This window comes from Loxodonta africana, chromosome 10 (genome assembly GCF_030014295.1).
Source record: "Loxodonta africana isolate mLoxAfr1 chromosome 10, mLoxAfr1.hap2, whole genome shotgun sequence".
Lineage (NCBI taxonomy): Eukaryota > Metazoa > Chordata > Mammalia > Proboscidea > Elephantidae > Loxodonta > Loxodonta africana.
The window spans coordinates 31,070,381-31,091,312 of NC_087351.1; the positions used below are offsets into that span (position 1 = coordinate 31,070,381).

Genomic DNA, 20,932 nt, shown 5'->3' on the forward strand with positions numbered 1-20,932 from the left:
CTCAAGATAGACCTGTGATTTTTAGCTTGCACACTGCCCAGCAAAAACAGTTTCTCAACCTTCCTTGCAGTTAAGTACAGCTATGAGACTAAATTTTGGCAATAAGATATAAGTGGAAGATTTGTGTGGGCCCTCAAGCAAGTCTTAAAATGAGGTCTTCCAACTAGATGATGTCCAGGTATCACTGATGACTACCCTGACAGGAACACAACAAAGAATCCCTGATGGAGCAGGAGAAAAGTGGGATGCAGACCTCAAATCCTAGTAAAAAGACCAGACTTAATGGTCTGACTGAGACTTGAGAGACCCCAGAGGTCATGACCCCTGGACTCTCTGTTAGCCCCAAACTAAAACCATTCCCCAAGCCAACTCTTCAAAGATTAGACTGGACTACAAGACATAAAATGATACTGGTGTGGAGTGTGTTTCTTAGCTCAAGTGGACACAAGAGACTGTGTGGGCAGCTCCTGTCCGGAAGTACGATGAGAAGGCAGAGGGGACAGGATCTGGTTTAATGGACATAGGAAATACAGGGTGGAGAGGAGTGTGTTGTTGCATTATAGGGAGAGCAACTAGGGTCACATAACAATGTGTATATAAATTTTTGTATGAGAAACTGACTTGAATTGTAAACTTTCACTTGAAGTGCAATTAAAAAAAAAGGCTTAAAAACTGAAATTACCACTCATTTATCAGTGAAAAAAAAAAAAAGGTGGTCTTCCATTTTCATCCCTTTATCCTTCCGCTCAGAATACAGATAGGATGGCTGGAGCTCTAGCAACTGTTTTGTACTAAGAACACGAGGGCTATAGTCTACGAATGGTAGAGTAGACCTGAATGAGGCCTGGATCCCTGAAGAATATATAAGAGAAAAATATTTTGTTTAAGCCACTGTTATTTAGGATTTTCTGGTATATGCAGTTAAATCCATCCTAATTGATAATTTTCTTCTTTTTTCCTTATGTATGAAATCAGCACTGTCCATTTGAACTTTCTGTGATGATGATGGAAATGTTTCATATCTGCTTGATTCAATATGGTAGTCAGTAGTTACACGTGGTCATTAAGAACCTGAAACATGGCTGGTAGACCTGATGAATTTTTAACGTGACTAGTAGCTACTGTATTGGCCAGTGTAATAGGTAGTCCAATGACCCCCAGGGCTAAAAACTGCTGTAAATCTCTCACCTGTAAGGCAGTTGATTTGGCATAAACAATTTCTTCATCAACACCCACTGATACAACAATGGCATCAACATTGGCATACTCATCTTCTCCTTTCTGAAAAAGAAAGAAAAGGTAATTTGGTCACTTTCTTTTCCCACTAGCAAAGTAGTATTCCTATTTTGCAGTAATTTTCCCCTAATAATTCTAAGTATAAGGTATATGTTAGCTTGGCAACCTCATAGCTCTTAGTTACTATTTTTAAAACAGCTTTATTGAGATATAGATCACATATCGTTCAATTCACTCAAAGTATGTAATTCAGTAGGTTTCTTTTTGCATATTCAGAATTATTCAACATATCAACACAATCCAATTTTAGAGCATTTTCATCACTCTAAAAGGAAACCTTGTGCCCGTTTGCATTCATTTCCAATCTCTCTCCACCTTCCCCCAGCCCTAGACTATCGTTAATCTACTGTCTCTATGGATTTGCCTATCCTGGACACTTGATATAAATGGAATCATACAACATGTGGTCTTTTGTGTTTGGCTTTTTTCACTCAGAATAATGTTTTCAACGTTTATCTATGCTGCAGTACATATCAGTACTTCCTTTTTATTGCTGAATAATATTCCGTTGTATATATATAGCATTTTATTTATCCTTTCATCAGTTGATAGACAATTGGGCTATTTCCACTTTTTAGCTATTATAAGTAATGCTGCTATGAACATTCATGTATAAGTTTTTATGTGAAGGTATATCTTGGTGGAATTGCTGGGTCATACTGGAAACCCTGGTGGCATAGTGGTTAAGAGCTACGGCTGGTAACAAAAAGGTCAGCAGTTCGAATCCACCAGGCACTCCTTGGAACCTCTATGTGGCAGTTCTACTCTGTCGTATAGGGCCGCTATGAGTCAGAGTCGACTCAACGGCAATGGTGTTTTTTTTTTTTTTAACTGGGTCATATGTAACTGTGCTTAACCTGAGGAACTGCCAGATGGTTTTCCCAAGAGCAATGTATAAGGAGTTCAGTTTCTCTACATCCTTGTCAACACTTGTTACTACCAATTTTTTTGATTACATACAGCCTGGTGGCTCACTGGTAGAATTCTCACCTTTCACGTGAGAGACTCAGGGTCAATTCCAGTCGAATGCACCTCATGCACAGCCACAACCTGTCTGTCAGTGGAGGCTTGTGTGGGGCTATGATGAAGAGATTTCACTGGGGCTTCCAGAGTAAGACGGACTAGGAAGAAAGGCCTGGCAATCTATTTTTCAAAATTCATCCAGCAGATGACAGAGGTCCATGCAGTGTCCTGAGGTGTTCCATTATGTTGTGCACAGGGTAACCCTGAGATGGCAGCTAACAACAGTGAGTGTGAAGTAGTATCTCATTGTGGTTTTAATTCGCATTTCCTTGATCACTAATGAGGTTGATCATCTTTTCACAAGCTTACTGATCATCTCCATAACTTTTTTGGAGAAATACCTTTTCAGATCCTTTGCTCACTTTATTATTGAGTTGTAAGATTTCTTTTTTATATTCTAGGTATGCTTTGGATACAAGTCTCTCTTCAGATACAATTTATAAATATTTTCTCCCATTCTGTAGGGCTGTCTTCACTGTCTTTTTGGTGTCGTTTGAAGCACAAGTGTTTTCAATTTTGATTAAGTCCAATTTACCTACTTTCTTGTTCTTTTTGTGACATATCTAAGAAGGCTTTGCCCAACCCAAGGTCACAAAGGTTTACTCTTTTATTCTCTTCAACAAAAGTTTTATAGTTTTAGCTGTTACATTTAGATCCATGGTTCGAGTAAATTTTTGCGTATGGCGTGAGGTACTGGCTTAACTTCACTCTTTCACGTGTGAATATCCAGTTGTCCCAGTACCGCCTGTTGAAGAGACTACTCTTCCCCCACTGAAATGTCTTGGTGCCCTGGCTGAAAATCAATTGACCGTAAATGTGAGGGTTTATTTCTGGACTCAAAGTTCGATTCCACTGATCTGTAAGTCTATCCTAGTGCCAATATCACACTGTTTTGATTACTGCAGATTGTAGCAGGTTTTGAAAACAGAAGTGTGGGTTCTCCAACCACTGGCTACTTTTTTGTTGTTGTTGTTGAGAATATGCACAGCAGAACATACACCAATTCAATACTTTCTACATGTACAATTCAGTGACATTCGTTACATTCTTCAAGTTGTGTAGCCATTCTCATCTTCCTTTTCCAAAATGTTCCTCTCCCATTAACAGAAACTCACTACCCCCTAAGTTTCTTATCTAATCTTTCAAATTTTTGTTACCAATTTGATCCCACATAGCTACTTCTTAGAAAAGCACAACACTCAAGGCAGGCATTTTTTACTAGTTAAGCGAAACTATTGTTTGGATTTACGAAGACTTCAGGCGATATTTTTGGTTAAAGGTTTAAAGATTCTCTCAGGGCCAATAGTTTTAGGGGTTCATCCGGCTACCATGAAATTCTGGATTCCACAATTATTTGCTCAGCATACAGATTGAGTAAGCATGGTGAAAGGATACAAACCCTGACACGCTTCCTGATTTTAAACCATGCAGTATCCCCTTGTTCTGTTCCAGCGACTGCCTCTTGGTCTAGGTACAGGTTCCTCATGAGCACAATTAAGTGTTCCAGAATTCCCATTCTTCATAATGTTATCCATAATTTGTTACGATACACACAGCTGAATGTCTCTGCATAGTCAATAAAATGCAGGTAAACATCTTTCTGGTATTCTCTGCTTTCAGCCCAGATCCGCCTGACATCATTCCATGTCCTCTTTTGAATCTGGCTTGAATTTTTCAGCAATTTCTATCGATGTACTGCTGCAGCTGTTTTTGAATTATCTTCAGCAAAATTTCACTTGCATGTGATATTCATGATATTGTTTGCTAAATTCTGCATTCTGTTGATCACCTTTCTTTGGAATGGACACAAATATGGACTTCTTCTTGTTGGCTGACCAGGTAGCTGTCTTCCAAATTTCTTGGCTTAGATGAGTGAGTGTTCCCAGTGTTGCATCAGTTTGTTGAAACATCTTGACTGGTATTCTGTCAATTCCTGGAGCCTTGTTTTTCACCAATGACTTCAGTGCAACTCGGACTTCTTCCATCAGTACCATCAGTTCTCGATCATATGCTACCTCCTGAAGTAGCATTCTTTTTGGTAGTGTCTGTATTCCTTCCACCTTCTTTTGATGCTTTCTGCAAGGTTCTCTATTTTGCCCATGGAATCTTTCAAAATTGCAACTTGAGGCTTGAATTTTTTCTTCAGTTCTTTCAACGTGCACAGTGTGTTTTTCCATTTTGGCTTTCTAACTCCAGGCCTTTGCACATGTCATTAAAATATTTTACTTTGTCTTCTCGAGCCCCCTTTGAAATCTTCTGATCAGCTCTTTTTACTTCATCATTTCTTCCGTTAGTTTTAGCTTCTTTACATTCAATAGCAAGCTTCAAAGTCTCTTCTGATATCCATTTTGGTCTTTTCTTTCTTTCCTATCTTTTTAATGACCTTTTGCTTTCTTCACGTATGATGTCCTTGCACAACTCGCCTGGTCTTCAGTCATTAGTGTTCAATGTATCAAATCTATCCTTGAGAGTCTCCAAATTCAGGTGGGATATACTCAAGTGTCTATTTTGTTTTTCGTGAACTTGTTTTAATTTTCTTCAGCTTCAACTTGAACTTTCATATGAGTCTGTTCAGCATCTGGGGCCCTGGTCTTGTTCTGACTGATGACATTGAACTTCTCTATTGTCTCTTTCCACAGATGTAGTCAATTTGATTCCTATGTTCACCAATCAGTGAGGTCCACATGTATATAGCTGCTGTTTATGTTGTTGAAAAAAATGTATCTGCAACAAATAAAGTCATTGGTCTTGCAAAATTCTACCATGCGATCACCAGAGTCATTTCTATCACCAGGGACATATTTTCCAACTACAGATCCTTCTTGTTTCCAACTTTTGCATTACAACTACCAGTAATTATCAGTGCATAGCGACTGCACATTTGCTCAATTTCAGATTGCAGAAGTTGATAAGAATTTTCAATCTTCATCTTTGGTATTAGTGATTGGTGTGTAAATTTGAATAACAGTTGTGTTAACTGATCTTCCTTGTAGGTGTATGGATATTATCTTATCACTGACACTGTTATACTTCAGGACAGATCTTGAAATGTTCTTTCTGACAATGAATGAGATGCCATTCATCTTCAATTACTCATTCCTGGCATACCAGACCATAAGATTTTCTGATTCAAAATGGCCAATACCAGTCCATTTTGGTTCATTGATGCCTAGAACATCAATTTTTACATGTTCCATTTCATTTCATTTCTGATGATTTTCAATTTTCCTAGACTCATACTTCATACATTTCACATTCCAATTAACGGAGTTTTACAGACGTTTCTTCTCATTTCGAGTCTTGCCACATCAGCAAATGAAGGTCCCAAAAACGTGAACCTATCTACATCATTAAGGTCAACACTACTTAGAGGAGGCAGCTCTTCCCCAGTCATATTTTGAGTGCCTTCCAACCTGAGGGGCTCGTCTTCCAGCACTAGAGCAGAAAATGTTCTGCTGCCATTCATAAAGTTTCCACTGGCCATTTTTTTTCAGAAGTAGACCACTAGGTCCTTTTTCCTAGTCTGTCTTAGTTTGGAAGCTCTGCTGAAACCTGTCCTCCATGGGTGGCCCTGCTAGTATTTAAAATACCCGTGGCATAGCTTCCAGCATCACAGCAACATGCAAGCCACCACAGTATGACGCATTGACAGACGTGTGGTGGCCAATGAAAATGGGAGCAGAGAAAAAAAAAGATCCACATGTCTTTTTATGAAGATATGGGAAGTAAACCCAACAAATCTTGAGGATTTAAATTCATAAAAATACCCAGTTTTCCACTGCTGATCAAAAAGGTGAGAGGATAAATTGTCATTTCTCTTAGGAACTGCTTACTTTGACCATTTCATAGAATACTGTTGATTCTTTCTTTATAAAAATAGGTAGGCTCTCACCCCAGAAGAAATAAATGTAGTAGCAGCAGAGTTGAAGAGATCTAAAGGTAATGAATTTAAATAAAATTTTCTAAAATGTGATTCAATGAAAAGGATTACAATAAAACCTAAATACTGTTTTGACAACAAAATCTAGGATGCCATTTTGTTTTTATACACCTTACAAGAAAGATAAAGATTATATCTGAAAACAAGCTTCTGATTTTGTTGGAGACTTTCTTAATAACCTGTCTGTAAACATATATGCTAAGTTAACAAGCAACATTATAATGCATAATACTGAAATATTTTCAGACTAAATTACATCTGGGATTTGTTTAGAAATAAACCAGCATGGAAGGGAAGGAGTTGGTTTAAAGATGAATAAAAAGAGCTAGCTGGGCCAGCATCGCTTGCACCAGGACCACTCCCACAGCCCTCCCAGTGCCAGGCAGCCTATCAAAGGCAGCTGGGACTGAAGTCAGTACACTTAAATTACCCCATATTCCTGCTGCTCTCTTCTGCTCAGGCTGATCTTCAGGACTCAGACTTGAGCTGCTGCTCCCTTTTCTAGTTGAGCCATCATGTAGCAACGACCCCTGGTTTGCCCAACCCTCAATAACCACCAAACATTGCCTGTTTGGCCAAATTCTACCACCTTCAAGTCTGTCCAGTCCATCTGACACCTTGGTGTTGCTGAAACAGGTGTTTCAGATGACAGTAGCAACAGCAACCACTTTCCATCATGTGCCTTGCATTTATTATTTGTAATCCTCATAATAAAAATCTAGGTGCAGTATGCATCATGTTCAAAACCCCCCATCAAGGCCTGGCACACTCAAAACTTCCATGCAAACACACAGGCAGTCCTTACACTAAGGAGAGATGAAAATGAAGTTTTGGGGAAAGTTTCTGATTTTTATGTGTAAAGAGACTTCGGCTCACTTGGCAACTTTTCAGGTGGGATGTTAGTACTGGTGATTTCTTAAATTCACTGGAAATCTCTCTTTCACCACTGGCAAGCAGTAGGAATGAAGCTGATGACCTTGTCTTCTGGAGTCAGAGAGACGACGTGCCTAGTGGTCGAGGGCTCGGCCTCTGGAGCCGGACTACCTGGGTGTGAATCTTTGATTCCACCACTTATTCTGACCTAACCTCTCTGTGCTCCAGTCTCCTCAGCCTCATCGGTAAATGCTGCTGTGAGGAGTGAGTTAATAAGTATAAAAGTGCTTAAAATGCTGCCTAGCTCACACTAACTACTATGTAAGTGTTTGCCACTATTATCTTAAAGGCTGGAATGGCTATTAAAAATGTAGTGTAGACCATACCACTATTGATACTTAATGTTAAAGATTAGTTGTTGATTACATAATCGAAATAAAATACAGAAGAGACTTTCTGAAAGTACACAACCCACACACATGATTTTAGGTGGTACCCAGATGTGGCTTTAAACAATTCTATCACAAAGCAAGAAAGTTAACAGTCTTTTTGATACTTTTTTAAATCTCTTGATTACATCAAGAATGTATCTTTTCCATGCTACTCCTTAACACCTGCTACAATAACGAAGTCACCTGCTACAATATCATAGTTGTGCTCATATTACCTTTTTTTTTTTAAACAGATACTTTTTATTTTGGGGAAGTGACACAATTTTCTATTTATAGTGATTTAAAGTATCTTTTCTGAAAGTCTTTTAAGTTTAAACAGTTCAGCAGTTTTCTGGAAGCTGAAAAGATGGAGAGTGTAAATGAGCAGAGCTGCGGTAGTTACATCTGAAGTGCTTAACAAGCACTCTGACTGAGAGGATGTTGATGAGAAGTTTGTATACTTTGTACACTCTCGATGGGCTCTGAAGTGGAGAGGCACCATGTATTGGGAAGGGGAATGGAGTATGTGTATATGTAGGAGAGTTCAGGGCTAAAACAGATGGACTAGTCAGCTCTAGACATGAACTCCAGTCCTGAGAATCCCTGAAATAACTTCTAACTCTTCTGCAAAAGACTTGATTTATTCTCTGGAGAAATAGGCTCAGAAAGTCTCGATTCAGATACTAGGTCCAGCAGAAGGCAAGAGTTACATATTGAAGAATTACAGTCTGCATTGTGAATGACAATAATTCGGAAGAGATGTTCCAAAGACAAAAATTAGAGGGTTACTCTTAGACCATCTTGACTGACTTCAGAGAACACACTTCCAGATCCTGACATTTGGGGTCCTCCATGGACTAAGCCAGCCTGTTCACTTGACAGCGACACCTACCAGTTGAGAGGCCCCATTCATGTAGCACTTCCAGTCAGTTTTTTTACTGCCTTATTCTTAATATGAACAGCTAGCCAAGCCTTATTTTGGTTTTTGAGAAGTCTCCGATACGTGAGAGAAAGCAAACAAGCCCAGAGGAAATGGACAACAAAGAGGGCAGGGGGAAAAAATAAATAAATAGAAACATCTCCTACTAAGAGAGAACTAAATATAGTACATCCATGAAACAAGAACAGAAGATCTTAGAAATTAAAAATAATAGCTGAAGTAAAGAAAAATTTAAATGAAAGGTGGAAAAGTAAAGAAACTCTCTGGAAGTAGAAGACAGAGATGTGGGAGATAAAGTTGAAAGATAAACAACACATTTAATGCAAGAGGCTGAACCCTGCTGAATAGAAATTTCAGAAGAAAAACAAAAGATCACTGAGAAAATGAAGTGAAGACTTTTATTAAAAAACATAAGAAAACTTTCTTAGAACTGAAGAATGTAAAGTCTCGAGACTAAAAGGGCACCCCAGTTCCCAAATCAGTACAAGAGAAAAGACTCATGCCAAGGCACATCACTGTGAAATTTCAAAACGAACAAAAAGATCCTGTAAGTTTGCAGAGACAGAAAAACAGGCCTAGATATTGGAACAGGAAACACAATTGCATCGGCCTTCTCAAAAGTAATAGTGAAAGCTTGAAGACAAACAATGGCTTCAAAATTTTGAGCAGAAAATTTTCAACTTAGAATTTTGGCCCCACTGAACTAAGTTATTAACAAAGTTAGGGTAAAACAACTTTTAAAGACACACAGGGGATTGAGAAATTTATATTCTACAATGATGAATCCGTGAAACATTTCATAACACGGAGCATCTGGAAGGCATTACGCTGAGTGAAATTACTTAGCTGCAAAAGAAAAAATATTGTATGAGACCACTATTATGAGAACTCAAGAAATTGTTTAAACAGAGAAGAAAATATTCTTGGATGGTTATGATAGTGGGGATGGAGGGAGTGAGGGACAGGGGTATTCACTAATTAGATAGTAGACAAGAACTATTTTAGGTGAAGGGAAAGACGACATACAACACAGGAGAGGTCAGCACAACTGGACTAAACCAAAAGCAAAGAAGTTTCCTGAATAAACTGAATGCTTTGAAGGCCAATGTAGCAGGGGTGGGGGGTTTGGGGACCATGGTTGCAGGGTACATCTAAGTCAACTGGCATAATAAAATCTATTAAGAAAACATTCTGCATCCCACTTTGGAGAGTGGTGTCTGGGGTCTTAAACACTAGCACATGGCCATTTAAGATTCATCAATTGGTCTCAATCCACCTACAGCAAAGGCGAATGAAGAATACCAAAGATACAAGGTAATTATGAGCCCAAGAGACAGAAAGGGCCACATAAACCACAGACTGTATCAGCCTGAGACCAGAGGAGCTAAATGGTGACTGGCTACAACCCCTGACTGTCCTGACAGCAAACAAAACAGAGAACCCCTGAGGGAGCAGGAGAGCAGTAGGATATAGACCTCAACTTCTCATAAAAAAACGAGACTTAAGGGTCTGACTGAGACTGGAAGGAGCCTGGAGGTTATGGTCCCCAGACCTTCCTTTAGCCCAAGACAAGAACCATTCCCAAAGCCAACTCTTCAGACAGGGATTGGACTGGACTATGGGATAGAAAATGATACTGGTGAAGAGTAAGCTTCTTGGATCAAGTAGACACATGAAGACTATGTGGCCAGCTCCTGTCTGGAGGGAGATGAGAGGGCAGAGGGGCGCAGAAGCTGGCCAAAAGGACACGAAAATAGAGAGTGGAGAGAAGGTGTATGCTGTCTCATTAAGGAAAGAGCAACTAGGAGTATATAGCAAAGTTTATATAAATTTTTTTATGAGAGACTGACTTGGTTTGTAAACTTTCACTTAAAGCACAATATAAATTTTTAAAAAGCATATACATATGCCTATAACCTACAATAAAAATATTAACTTTGAAAAAAATTTATATTCTATGCATCCTTTCTTAAGCAGCCATTTAGTAAACCAAGGAAACAACTGAACAAAAAGACATGGATTCTAGGATACAGGAGACCTCAACATCGGAAAGCAACCTGTACAGATACAGCAGGATAACGCAACGTTCGGAGGGCGAGAAAAACAAACATAGAATTAATAAAATAGCTGTGGGTGTGAGAATTTTAGAAGAAAAGATCGATAAGATTACAACAGACTGGCTGGAAAAAATTAAGGGTAGATAGATAAACAAGGAGAAAAACTGAAGCAATCATTAAAACTGTAGAGAAAAGGAAAGGTAATTATACTGTTACTTTACCCAGCAGTGAAAATATTTACATGAGCGTAACAACATGAACACTAACTACTAACTTTACTAAAAATTGTGAAAAAACTTATCTGGAAGGATGGGTGTGTAATAAACGAAGTAAAATAAAACGTTAATTTTTTTTTTTTTAGGTGATGGGTATATTGATGTTTACTTTCAAATTTTTTCAACTTTTCTGTATGTTTGAGATTTTTTAATAATAATATACTAGGAGAAATTTTTTTAAAGTTTCAGGAGGTGGGGGAGGAGAATATGGTATGGATGTGATGGTACAGCCATACTCAGAGATAGCGCAGGTTTGGTTCCAGACTACCACGATAAAGCAAATACCACCATGAAGCCAGTCACACAAATTTTCTGGTTTTCCCAGTGCACATAAAGTTATGTTTACACTAGACAGTGGTCTATTAAGTGGAGCCCTGGTGGCTCAGTGGTTAAGAGCTCAGCTGCTAGCCAAAAGGTCGGCAGTTTGAATTCACCAACCATTCTTTGGAAACCCTATTGGGCAGTTCTACTCTGTCCTAAAGGGTTGCTACGAGTCAGAAACGACTCAACAGCAATGGGTCTGGTTTTGTAGTCTATTAAGTGCGCAATACCATTATGTCTAAGAAAACAACGTACAAACCTTAATTAAAAAATACTTTATTGCTAAAAATGCTAACCATCATCTGAGCCTTCAACAAGTCATAATCATTTTGCTGGTGGAGGGTCTTCCCTCCACATTGATAGCCACTGGCTGATCAGCGCGTGGCTGTGGCAATTTCTTAAGAGAAAAATGAAGTTTGTTGCATCAATTGACTCTTCCTTTAACAAAGATTTCTCTGTAGCATGCTTTACTGTTTGATAGCATTCTACCCACAGCAGAACTTCTTTCAAAGCTGGAGTCAATCCTCTCAAACCCTAAGCTGGCGTAATATTCTAAATCCTTTATTGTCATTTCAACAACGTGCATGGCATCTTCACCAGGAGTAGATTCTACCTCATGCTCATCCATGTAAAACAGATTGCAGCAATTCAGTCACACCTTCTGGCTCCACTTCAAATCCTAGTTCTCTTGCTATTTCTACCACATCCTCAGTTGCTTCCTCCACTGAAGTCTTGAACCCCTCAAAGTCATCCATGAGGGCTGGAATCAACTTCTTCCGAACTTCTGTTAACATCGATATTTTTTACCTCCTCCCACGAGTCACAAATGTTCTTAATGGCATCTAGAATGGTAAATCCTTTCTAGAAAGTTTTCAATTTACTTTGCCCAGATCCATGAGAAAAATCACTATCTATGGCAGCTATAAACCAAACGAAACCCACTGCCGTCAGGTCGATTCCGACTCATAGCAACCTCACAGGCCAGAATGGAACTGTTCCATAGGGCTTCCAAGGGGCAGCTGGTGGATTTGAACTGTCAAACTTTCGGTTAGCAGCCGAGCTCTTAACCACTCCCCCACTAAGGCACCACGGTAGCTACAGCCTTACAAAATGTATTTCTTAAATAATAAAACTTGAAAGCTGAAATTACTCCTTGATCCACCGGCTGCTGAATGGATGTTGTGTTAGCAGGCCTGAAACCAACATTCACCTCCTCGTACATCTACTTCAGAGCTCTTGGGTGACCAGGTGCACTGTCAAGAAGCAGTGATATTTTGAAAGGAATCTTTTTTTTCTGAGAAATGTCTCAAAAGTGGGCTTAAAATATTCAGTAAACCATGGTGTAAACCCATGTGCTTTCATCCAGGCTTTGTTGTTCAATTTATAGAACTCAGGCAGAACAGATGTGGCATACTTCTGAAAGGCCCTGGGATCTTTGGAACGGTAAATGAACACTGGTTTCAAGTCAATCAGCTGCATTAGCCCCTAACGAGAGGGCCAGCCTGCCCTTTGAAGCTCTAGCACCAGACATTGGCTCCTCCTCTCCAGCTGTGGAAGTCCTAGACGGCATCCTCTTCTAGTACAAGGCTACTCGGCGCTGACAACCTCAGCTCGACCCTCTGGATGACCTGCCGCGGCTTCTGCACCAGCACTTGCCGCTTCACCCTGCACGTCTGTGTTACGGAGATGGCTTCTTTCCTTGAACCGCGTGAACCAACCACTGCTAGCTTCACACTTCGTTCTGCAGCTTCCTCACCTCGCTCAGCTTTCAAAGAACTAAGAGTTAGGGCCTTGCTCTGTATTAGGCTTTGGCTTAACAGAATGTTGTGGCTGGCTTGATTTTCTACCCAGACCACTGAAACTTTCTTCAAATCAACAATAAGGCTGTTCCACTTTCTTATCGTTCGTGTGTTCAGTGGAGTAGTACTTTTAATTTCCTTCAAGAACTTTTCCTTTGCATTCACAACTTGGCTGTTTGGTGCAAGAGGCCTAGCTTTCAACAATGCCTTCCTCACTAAGGTTAATCATTCCTAGCTTTTAATTCAAAGTGACAGATGTGAGGCTTTTTCTTTCACTTGAACACTTTGAGGCCATTTTAGGGTCATTAACTGCCCTAATTTCAATAATGTTGTGTTTCAGCGAATACGGCGGCCCCAGAAGAGAGATGGGGAACAGCGGGTTAGTGGAGCAGTCAGCACACACACAATAATTTATCGATTAAGTTTGTCCTATATGGGTATGGTTTCTGGCATCTCAAAGCGATTACAGTAATAGTATAAAAGATCACAGATCACCATAACAAATAATAATGGAAAAGTTTGAAATATTGTGAGAATTACCAAAACGTGAGAGATCAGAAGTGAGAACATGCTGCTGGAAAAATGGTGCTGTTGCTCGACGCAGGGTTCCCACAAATCTTCAATTTGTGAAAAGTGCAGTATCTTCAAAGCGCAATAAAGCAAAATGCAATAGAGTAACGTACATGTCTATCAGAAAATTAAATTTAAACTCTAATCTACCATAACAAGACGACAGACAATACGTAAAACTGACAAAGAAAACCAATACAGTGCAACAAATCTTCAATTTGTGAAAAGTGCAGTATCTTCAAAGTGCAATAAAGCAAAATGCAATAGAGTGAGGTATGTCTATAAGAAATTAAATTTAAATCCTAATCTACCATAACAAGACAACAGACAATACGTAAAACTGACAAAGAAAACCAATATACAGATACTTAGAAACACAAAAGGAACAGCTAGAAGAACTGAAAGTACTTAACTCTGGTGACTCTTTTTTGTTTTAAGCCTTTCAGAACTATTTGTTTTTTAAACAACTATGTATATTACTTGATTAAAAAAAATTTTTTTGAAATGAAAAATAAACAAAAATTAAATTAATAATAATACAGATGCAAGGGCTTGGATGATAGAAGTTGGAGAAATTATTGCAACAGAGGACCACGTTCCTTTGAACTGAACAGGAACTACATTAAAACAAAAAATTTTTCAAAACTCTTGTTATGGTTGTTGTTGTTAGGTTCCGTCGAGTCAGCTCCGACTCATAGCGACCCTACGCACAACAGAACAAAACTCTGCCCGGTCCTGCGCCATCCTTACAATCATTGTTATGCTTGAGCCCATTGTTGCAGCCACCGTATCAACGCACTTCATGGAGAGTCTTCCTCTTTTCCGCTGACCCTGTACTCTGCCAAGCATGATGTCCTTCTCCAGGGACTGATCCCTCCAGACAACATGTCCAAAGTATGTAAGACGCAGTCTCGCCATCCTTGCTTCTAAGGAGCGTTCCTGGTTGTACTAAGACACATTTATGCATTCTTCTGGCAGTCCATGGTATAATTCTTCGCCAACATCACAATTCAAAGGCATCAATTCTTCAGTCTTCCTTATTCATTGTCCAGCTTTCATATGCATATGATGCGATTGAAAATACCATGGCTTAGGTCAGGCGCACCTTAGTCTTCAAGGTGACATCTTTGCTCTTCAGCACTTTAAAGAGGTCCTTTGCAGCAGATTTACCCAATGCAATGCGTCTTTTGATTTCTTGACTGCTGCTTCCATGGCTGTTGATTGTGGATCCAAGTAAAATGAAATCCTTGACAACTTCAATCTTTTCTCCGTTTATCATGATGTTACTCATTGGTCCAGTTGTGAGGATTTTTGTTTTCTTCATGTTGAGGTGTAATCCATACTGAAGGCTGTGGTCTTTGATCTTCATTAGTAAGTGCTTCAAGTCTTCTTCATTTTCAGCAATCAAGGTTGTATCATCTGCATAACGCAGGTTGTTAATGAGTATTCCTCCAATCCTGATGCCCCGTTTGTCTTCATATAGTCCAGCTTCTCATATTATTTCCTCAGCATACAGATTGAATAGGTATGGTGAAAGAATACAACCCTGATGCACACCTTTCCTGACTTTAAACCAATCAGTATCCCCTTCTTCTGTCCAAACAACTGCCTCTTGATCTACGTTAAAGGTTCCTCATGGGCACAATTAAGTGTTCTGGAATTCCCATTCTTCGCAATGTTATCCGTAATTTGTTATGATCCACACAGCTGAATGCCCTTGCATAGTCAATAAAACACAGGTAAACATCCTTCTGGTATTCTCTGCTTTCAGCCAGGATCCATCTGACATCAGCAATGATATCCCTGGTTCCACGTCCTCTTCTGAAACCGGCCTTAATTTCTGGCAGTTCCCGGTCCACATACTGCTGCAGCCGTTTTTGAATGATCTTCAGCAAAATTTTCCTTGCGTGTGATATTAATGATATTGTTCTGTAATTTCCACATTTGGTTGCATCACCTTTCTTGGGAATAGGTATAAATATGGATCTCTTCCAGTCAGTTCGGCAGGAAGCTGTCTTCCATATTTCTTGGCATAGATGAGTGAACACTTCCAGCGCTGCATCCGTTTGTTGAAACAACTCAGTTGATAGTCCGTCAATTCCTGGAGCCTTGTTTTTCGCCAATGCCTTCAGAGCAGCTTGGACTTCTTCCTTCAGTACCATCGGTTCCTGATCACATGCCACCTCTTGAAATGGTTGAGCATCGACTAACTCTTTTTGGTATAATGACTCTGTGTATTCCTTCCATCTTCTTTTGATGCTTCCTGTGTCATTTAATATTTTCCCAATAGAATCCCTTGCTATTGCAACTCAAGGCTTGAATTTTTTCTTCAGTTCTTTCAGCTTGAGAAACACTGAGCATGTTCTTCCCTTTTGGTTTTCCATTTCCAGCTCTTTGCACATGTCATTATAATACTTTACTTTGTCTTCTCGAGAGGCCCTTTGAAATCTTCTGTTCAGTGCTTTTACTTCATCAATTCTTCCTTTTGCTTTAGCTGCTCAATGTTCGAGACCAAGTTTCAGAGTTTCCTCTGACATCCATCTTGGTCTTTTCTTTCTTTCCTGTCTTTTCAATGACCTCTTGCTTTCCTCATGTATGATGTCCTTGATGTCATTCCACAACTTGTCTGGTCTTCAGTCACCAGTGTTCAATGTGTTAAATCTATTCTTCAGATGGTCTCTAATTTCAGGTGGGATATACTCATGGTCATATTTTGGCTCTCATGGACTTGTTCTGATTTTCTTCAGTTTCAGCTTGAACTTGCATATGAGCAATTGATGGTCTGTTCCACAGTCGGCCCCTGGCCTTGTTCTGACTGATGATATTGAGCTTTTCCATTGTCTCTTTCCAAAGAGGTAGTCAATTTGATTTCCGTGTGCTCCATCTGGCGAGGTCCATGTGTACAGTCGCTGTTCATGCTGGTGAAAAAAGGTATTTGCAATGAAGAAGTCGTTGGTCTTGCAAAATTCTATCATTCGACCTCTGGCATTTTTTCTATCACCAAGGCCATATTTTCCAACTACTGATCTTTCTTCTTTGTTTCCAACTTTCACATTAAAATCACCAGTAATTATCAATACATCTTGATTGCATGTTCGATCAACTTCAGACTGCAACAGCTGATAGAAATCTTCTATTTCTTCATCTTTGGCCCTAGTGGTTGATGCGTATATTTGAATAATAGTCGTATTAACTGGTCTTCCTTGTAGGCGTATGGATATTATCCTATCACTGACAGCACTGTACTTCAGGATACATCCTGAAATGTTCTCTCTGACGATAAATGCAACACCATTTCTCTTCAAGCTGTCACTCCCAGCAGAGTAGAGTACATGATTGTCCGATTCAAAATGGCCAATACCAGTCCATTTCAGTTCACTAATGCCTAGAATACCGATGTTTATGCATTCCATTTCATTTCTGACGATTTCCAATTTTCCTAGATTCATACTCCGTACATTCCAGGTTCCAATTATTAATGGATGTTTTCAGCCGTTTCTTCTCATCTTGAGTCATGGCACATCAGCAAATGAAGGTCCCGAAAGCTTTACTCCATCCATGTCATTAAGGTCGGCTCTACTTTGAGGAGGTAGCTCTTTCCCAGTCATCTTTTGAGTGCCTTCCAACCTGGGAGGCTCATCTTCCAGCACTGTATCAAACACTGTTTCGCTGCGATTCATAAGGTTTTCACTGGGTAATGCTTTTCAGAAGTAGACTGCCAGGTCCTTCTTCCTAGTCTGTCTTAGTCTGGAAGCTCAGCTGAAACCTGTCCTCCATGGGTGACCCTGCTGGTATCTGAATGCTGGTGGCATAGCTTCCAGCATCACAGCAACATGCAAGCCCCCGTGGTATGACAAACTAACAGACACGCATGGGTTGTTATAGTTAGGGTACCCATATAATTTACCATCCACAGAGACAATTCTGAAAAAAGGGTGTGACATTAATAATTACACAGGGACAATAAATGAACAGTTCTGAAAAAAGCAGGACTTATGAGTACCATAATTTTAGCCTGACATAAATCTCTTCAAACCAAGAAAAAGATGTAGGATATTCTCAATAATCAAGTTATCACCACTCACTGACAACACTACATGCCAGGCATTACACCTGGTAATGGAGACAAAAATACAAAACGTAGACAGCTAGAGGAACCTACAAAAGTTGAGTAAGCCAGAACCAACAAATCTCAGGCCGTCCAGGCATTTACTTTCAACTTTCTACCCATGAGGCCAGAGCATTAAAGTTTTCTTTTCCACTCCAGAGCAATAAAGAACTGTAACGCGTGGAAGTAACCCACCCTTTGCTCAAAGTAGTATGTGAATTGCCTACATTTAAAAAAGCCTCTCTGAGCCACAGAAGATAGCTGCCTAGTCTTGGAGAGTAACTCAACAAAAACTAAGCCACCATAAACTTGGCAAAGAGCCAGAAAGTAGCGCTCAAGAGAAGTACTGGCACTATAGCTAATTGGTTTTCTCCACTGACAAAAGCTTTCTTCCTGGGGTTGTGGCCACCCACCACCCCAGTCTGGATAGTTGGGTTATGCGTGAATGAATGCATCAGATCAACATTCTTTTCCAAAATAGCTGCTATTCTGACATTTTATAGAATTTTTCTGGAATAAAAGGCAGAGAACTGATACCAAGGTTCATCAATAGCAGGATGTCCTATTAGGTCTCAAATAAGTTATAGAGTGCTTGGATACTGTATCCTTCAGTCCTTGGAGCAGCTAGAACCCTGAGATGGTAGGTACCCTCTTTTGTTTCCCTCAGTGAGCAGTACTAATTTATTGTGGAAAACCATTTGGCAATTCCTCAAAAAGCTGAACACAGAATTACCATATGACCCAGCAATTCCAATACTAGGTATATACCCAGAAGAAGTGAAGACAAAAACACAAACAGAAACCCGTACACCAATGTTCACTGTAGCACTTTTCACAACAGCCAGAAAGCAGAAACAACTAAAATGTTTATCAACAGATGAATGGATAAATAAACTGGTTTATCCGTACGATGAAGTATTATGCAACCATAAAGAAAAATGAAGTTCTGATGCATGCCACAACATGGATGAACCTTGAAAACATTATGCTGAGCAAAATAAGTCAGTTGCAAAAAGACAAATTCAGTATCTCCTCACTTATATGAAATAAGCAAATATATAGAAACCAAAGACTATTAATGGTTACCAGGGGTAGGGAGGGAGAGGGAAGGGGAGCGGTTTGTTCAGGAGTGAAGCACTGCATTTATGTAAATGGTAGTGAAATGTTTTGGAAAAAGATAGCATTAATGGTGTCATGATATGAAAAATGCAATCAATGTCACTGAACTGTAAATGTGGAAGCTGTGCTGGTGAATGTTTTGGTGTGTATATTTTCACGATCAAAAAAAAAAAGCCATAATCACGAAAAGCCTGGCAAGCCCTGAAGGAGGACTCAGTGAGTATAAGAGGGCAGAGTAGAAGCTCACAGCCCATTCCTATGACCCACCACTAACCCTCACGGTTTTTCAACGCAGAAATGACAAATACTGCAAACCCTTTTTGCTCTCAGTAGCTAACTTAAATAGGGGGCAGGAATGGACCAAACTCAAACGTCTGAGAAGTTCTAGTCACTACAGAGGTCTCCTGTTTGATTTTTGACCGAGCTCATGTTCTCACCTCTAAAATGACACCATCACATCTAAGCTTAAAGTTTTTATAACTTTCTATTCAAACAGCTAAGTGTGTGATACAACAATCATTTTTAGGGCCTAAATTATGAAAAACTGTAATTAAGAAATAACGTTTTATCAAATTAGCCTCACAATTTATATCGAACACAAGCTCAACTTGCAGATAAGTGAGATTAGAAGTCACGTTAGTTCCTACTCAAAAAAAAAAAGGGGGGGAGCTGATAGTGTATCAGTTCTCTCTCCAACTCTATGTATGTGAAGAAAGAGTTGAAAGATGCCACGATCAATCTCACAGTTTTGAAGGACTTATGCTAAAGAATATCCAAAACTAAAAGTGTATGTGGAGTCCAAACCAGTTAACCTTTAGAGTCCTAACAGATTCCTTTGGAGAGGTGAGTGGTCAGGACAAGGATTGGGATTTACACAACTAACTTCAAGATATTATCATATTTCAATCTTAGTTTTCTTACTGGAGTCCCTGGTGGTGTAAACGTTTAACCGCTTGGCTGTTAACGGAAAACTTGGAGGTTTGAGTCCACCCGGAGGTGCACCGGAAGAAAGGCCTGGAGATGTTCTGCAGAAAAATCAGCCACTGAAAATCCTCTGGGGCACAGTTCTACTCTGACACACATGAGGCTGCCATAAATCACAACAGATTGAATTGCGAATTGTGGTGGTTTCTCATTCAGAACTAAAAAGATGTAAATGAAAAGAAGGTTTAGAATGCACCTATATGTTCCATTGTCATTCTGCTACTGCTAAGAGGATAAGTGACCAAGTTTATCCCCAGAAAACTATGATCCCTGCTGAAGCAGATCAGAATAAAAGTACTGTAATCTGGAAAGAAATTCTACAGGTGGGTTGCAGAATTATTTACTGAAATGTACAGCTATAAAAAAAAAAGTAGAAAGTCTATGCAAAGACTTTAAAAGTAAGTAGCCACAAATTCTGCTAATTAGCAATTTTTACATAGGCTTGACTCATGATTTATCAATATCTAATGCCCCCCCTCCTCATGATGTCATTAAGTTAAGTAAGAGGGCCATAAAATTTTTAACGATTTTTGAGAAACAAACAAACAACGGGTGTTAGGAGGAGAGGGCAAGCCAGTCACTTGTTTCCCCCCAACGGATTTAAACACTGTCATTTCATAAGTCTACCGATCTGTCTGCAGGCCTGTTTTTTCTACACAGGCTAGTTTCATGCTTTGAATTTACCTATCGCTTAGGGGAACTCTGAGCTCTAAATTAATATTAATTTTCATGAATGGTTTAGAGAGGATGAAGAATAAGTTGATTAAATTCTGAATGCCTGGGACTAGAAACAATGTCTGTATTAAAAGCGTGTAATTCTGGGGACTATGGGTGGAGGAGGGGCCCTGGTAACACAGTGATTAAAGCACTCGGCTGCTAACCAAAAGGTCTGCGTGCTTGAACCCATCAGCCACTTCGGAGGAGAAAGATGTGGCAGTCTGCTTCTGTAAAGACTTACAGCCTTGGAAACTCTATGGGGCAGTTCTACTCTGTCCTATAGGGTTACCATGGGTGGATTGGGTTTTTTTGGTTTGGTATAAATGGAGAAGACTTCTGACTTTAACAGCACACTAACGTTTACTAATATTTAGAAAACACCTGGCTTTTAAAAGACCTTTGTAACACGGATCACATTCAAGTATAAATATGTGACAGCAAGCTGTAAAAACATGTGGCAGATATTACCCAATAAAAAT

The 20,932-nt window shown here is 39.5% G+C and overlaps 1 protein-coding gene across 1 annotated transcript in view; it reads right to left on the minus strand.

Moving 5' to 3' along the window:
• The window catches only part of SUPT16H (SPT16 homolog, facilitates chromatin remodeling subunit), a 44,411-nt gene that overhangs the window by 22,197 nt on the left and 1,282 nt on the right, over positions 1 to 20,932 (minus strand). The window contains exon 2 of the mRNA XM_003421614.4: positions 1,189 to 1,281. Within this exon, the coding sequence (XP_003421662.1) occupies positions 1,189 to 1,281 (93 nt within the window). The remainder of the gene's footprint in view (positions 1 to 1,188; positions 1,282 to 20,932) is intronic.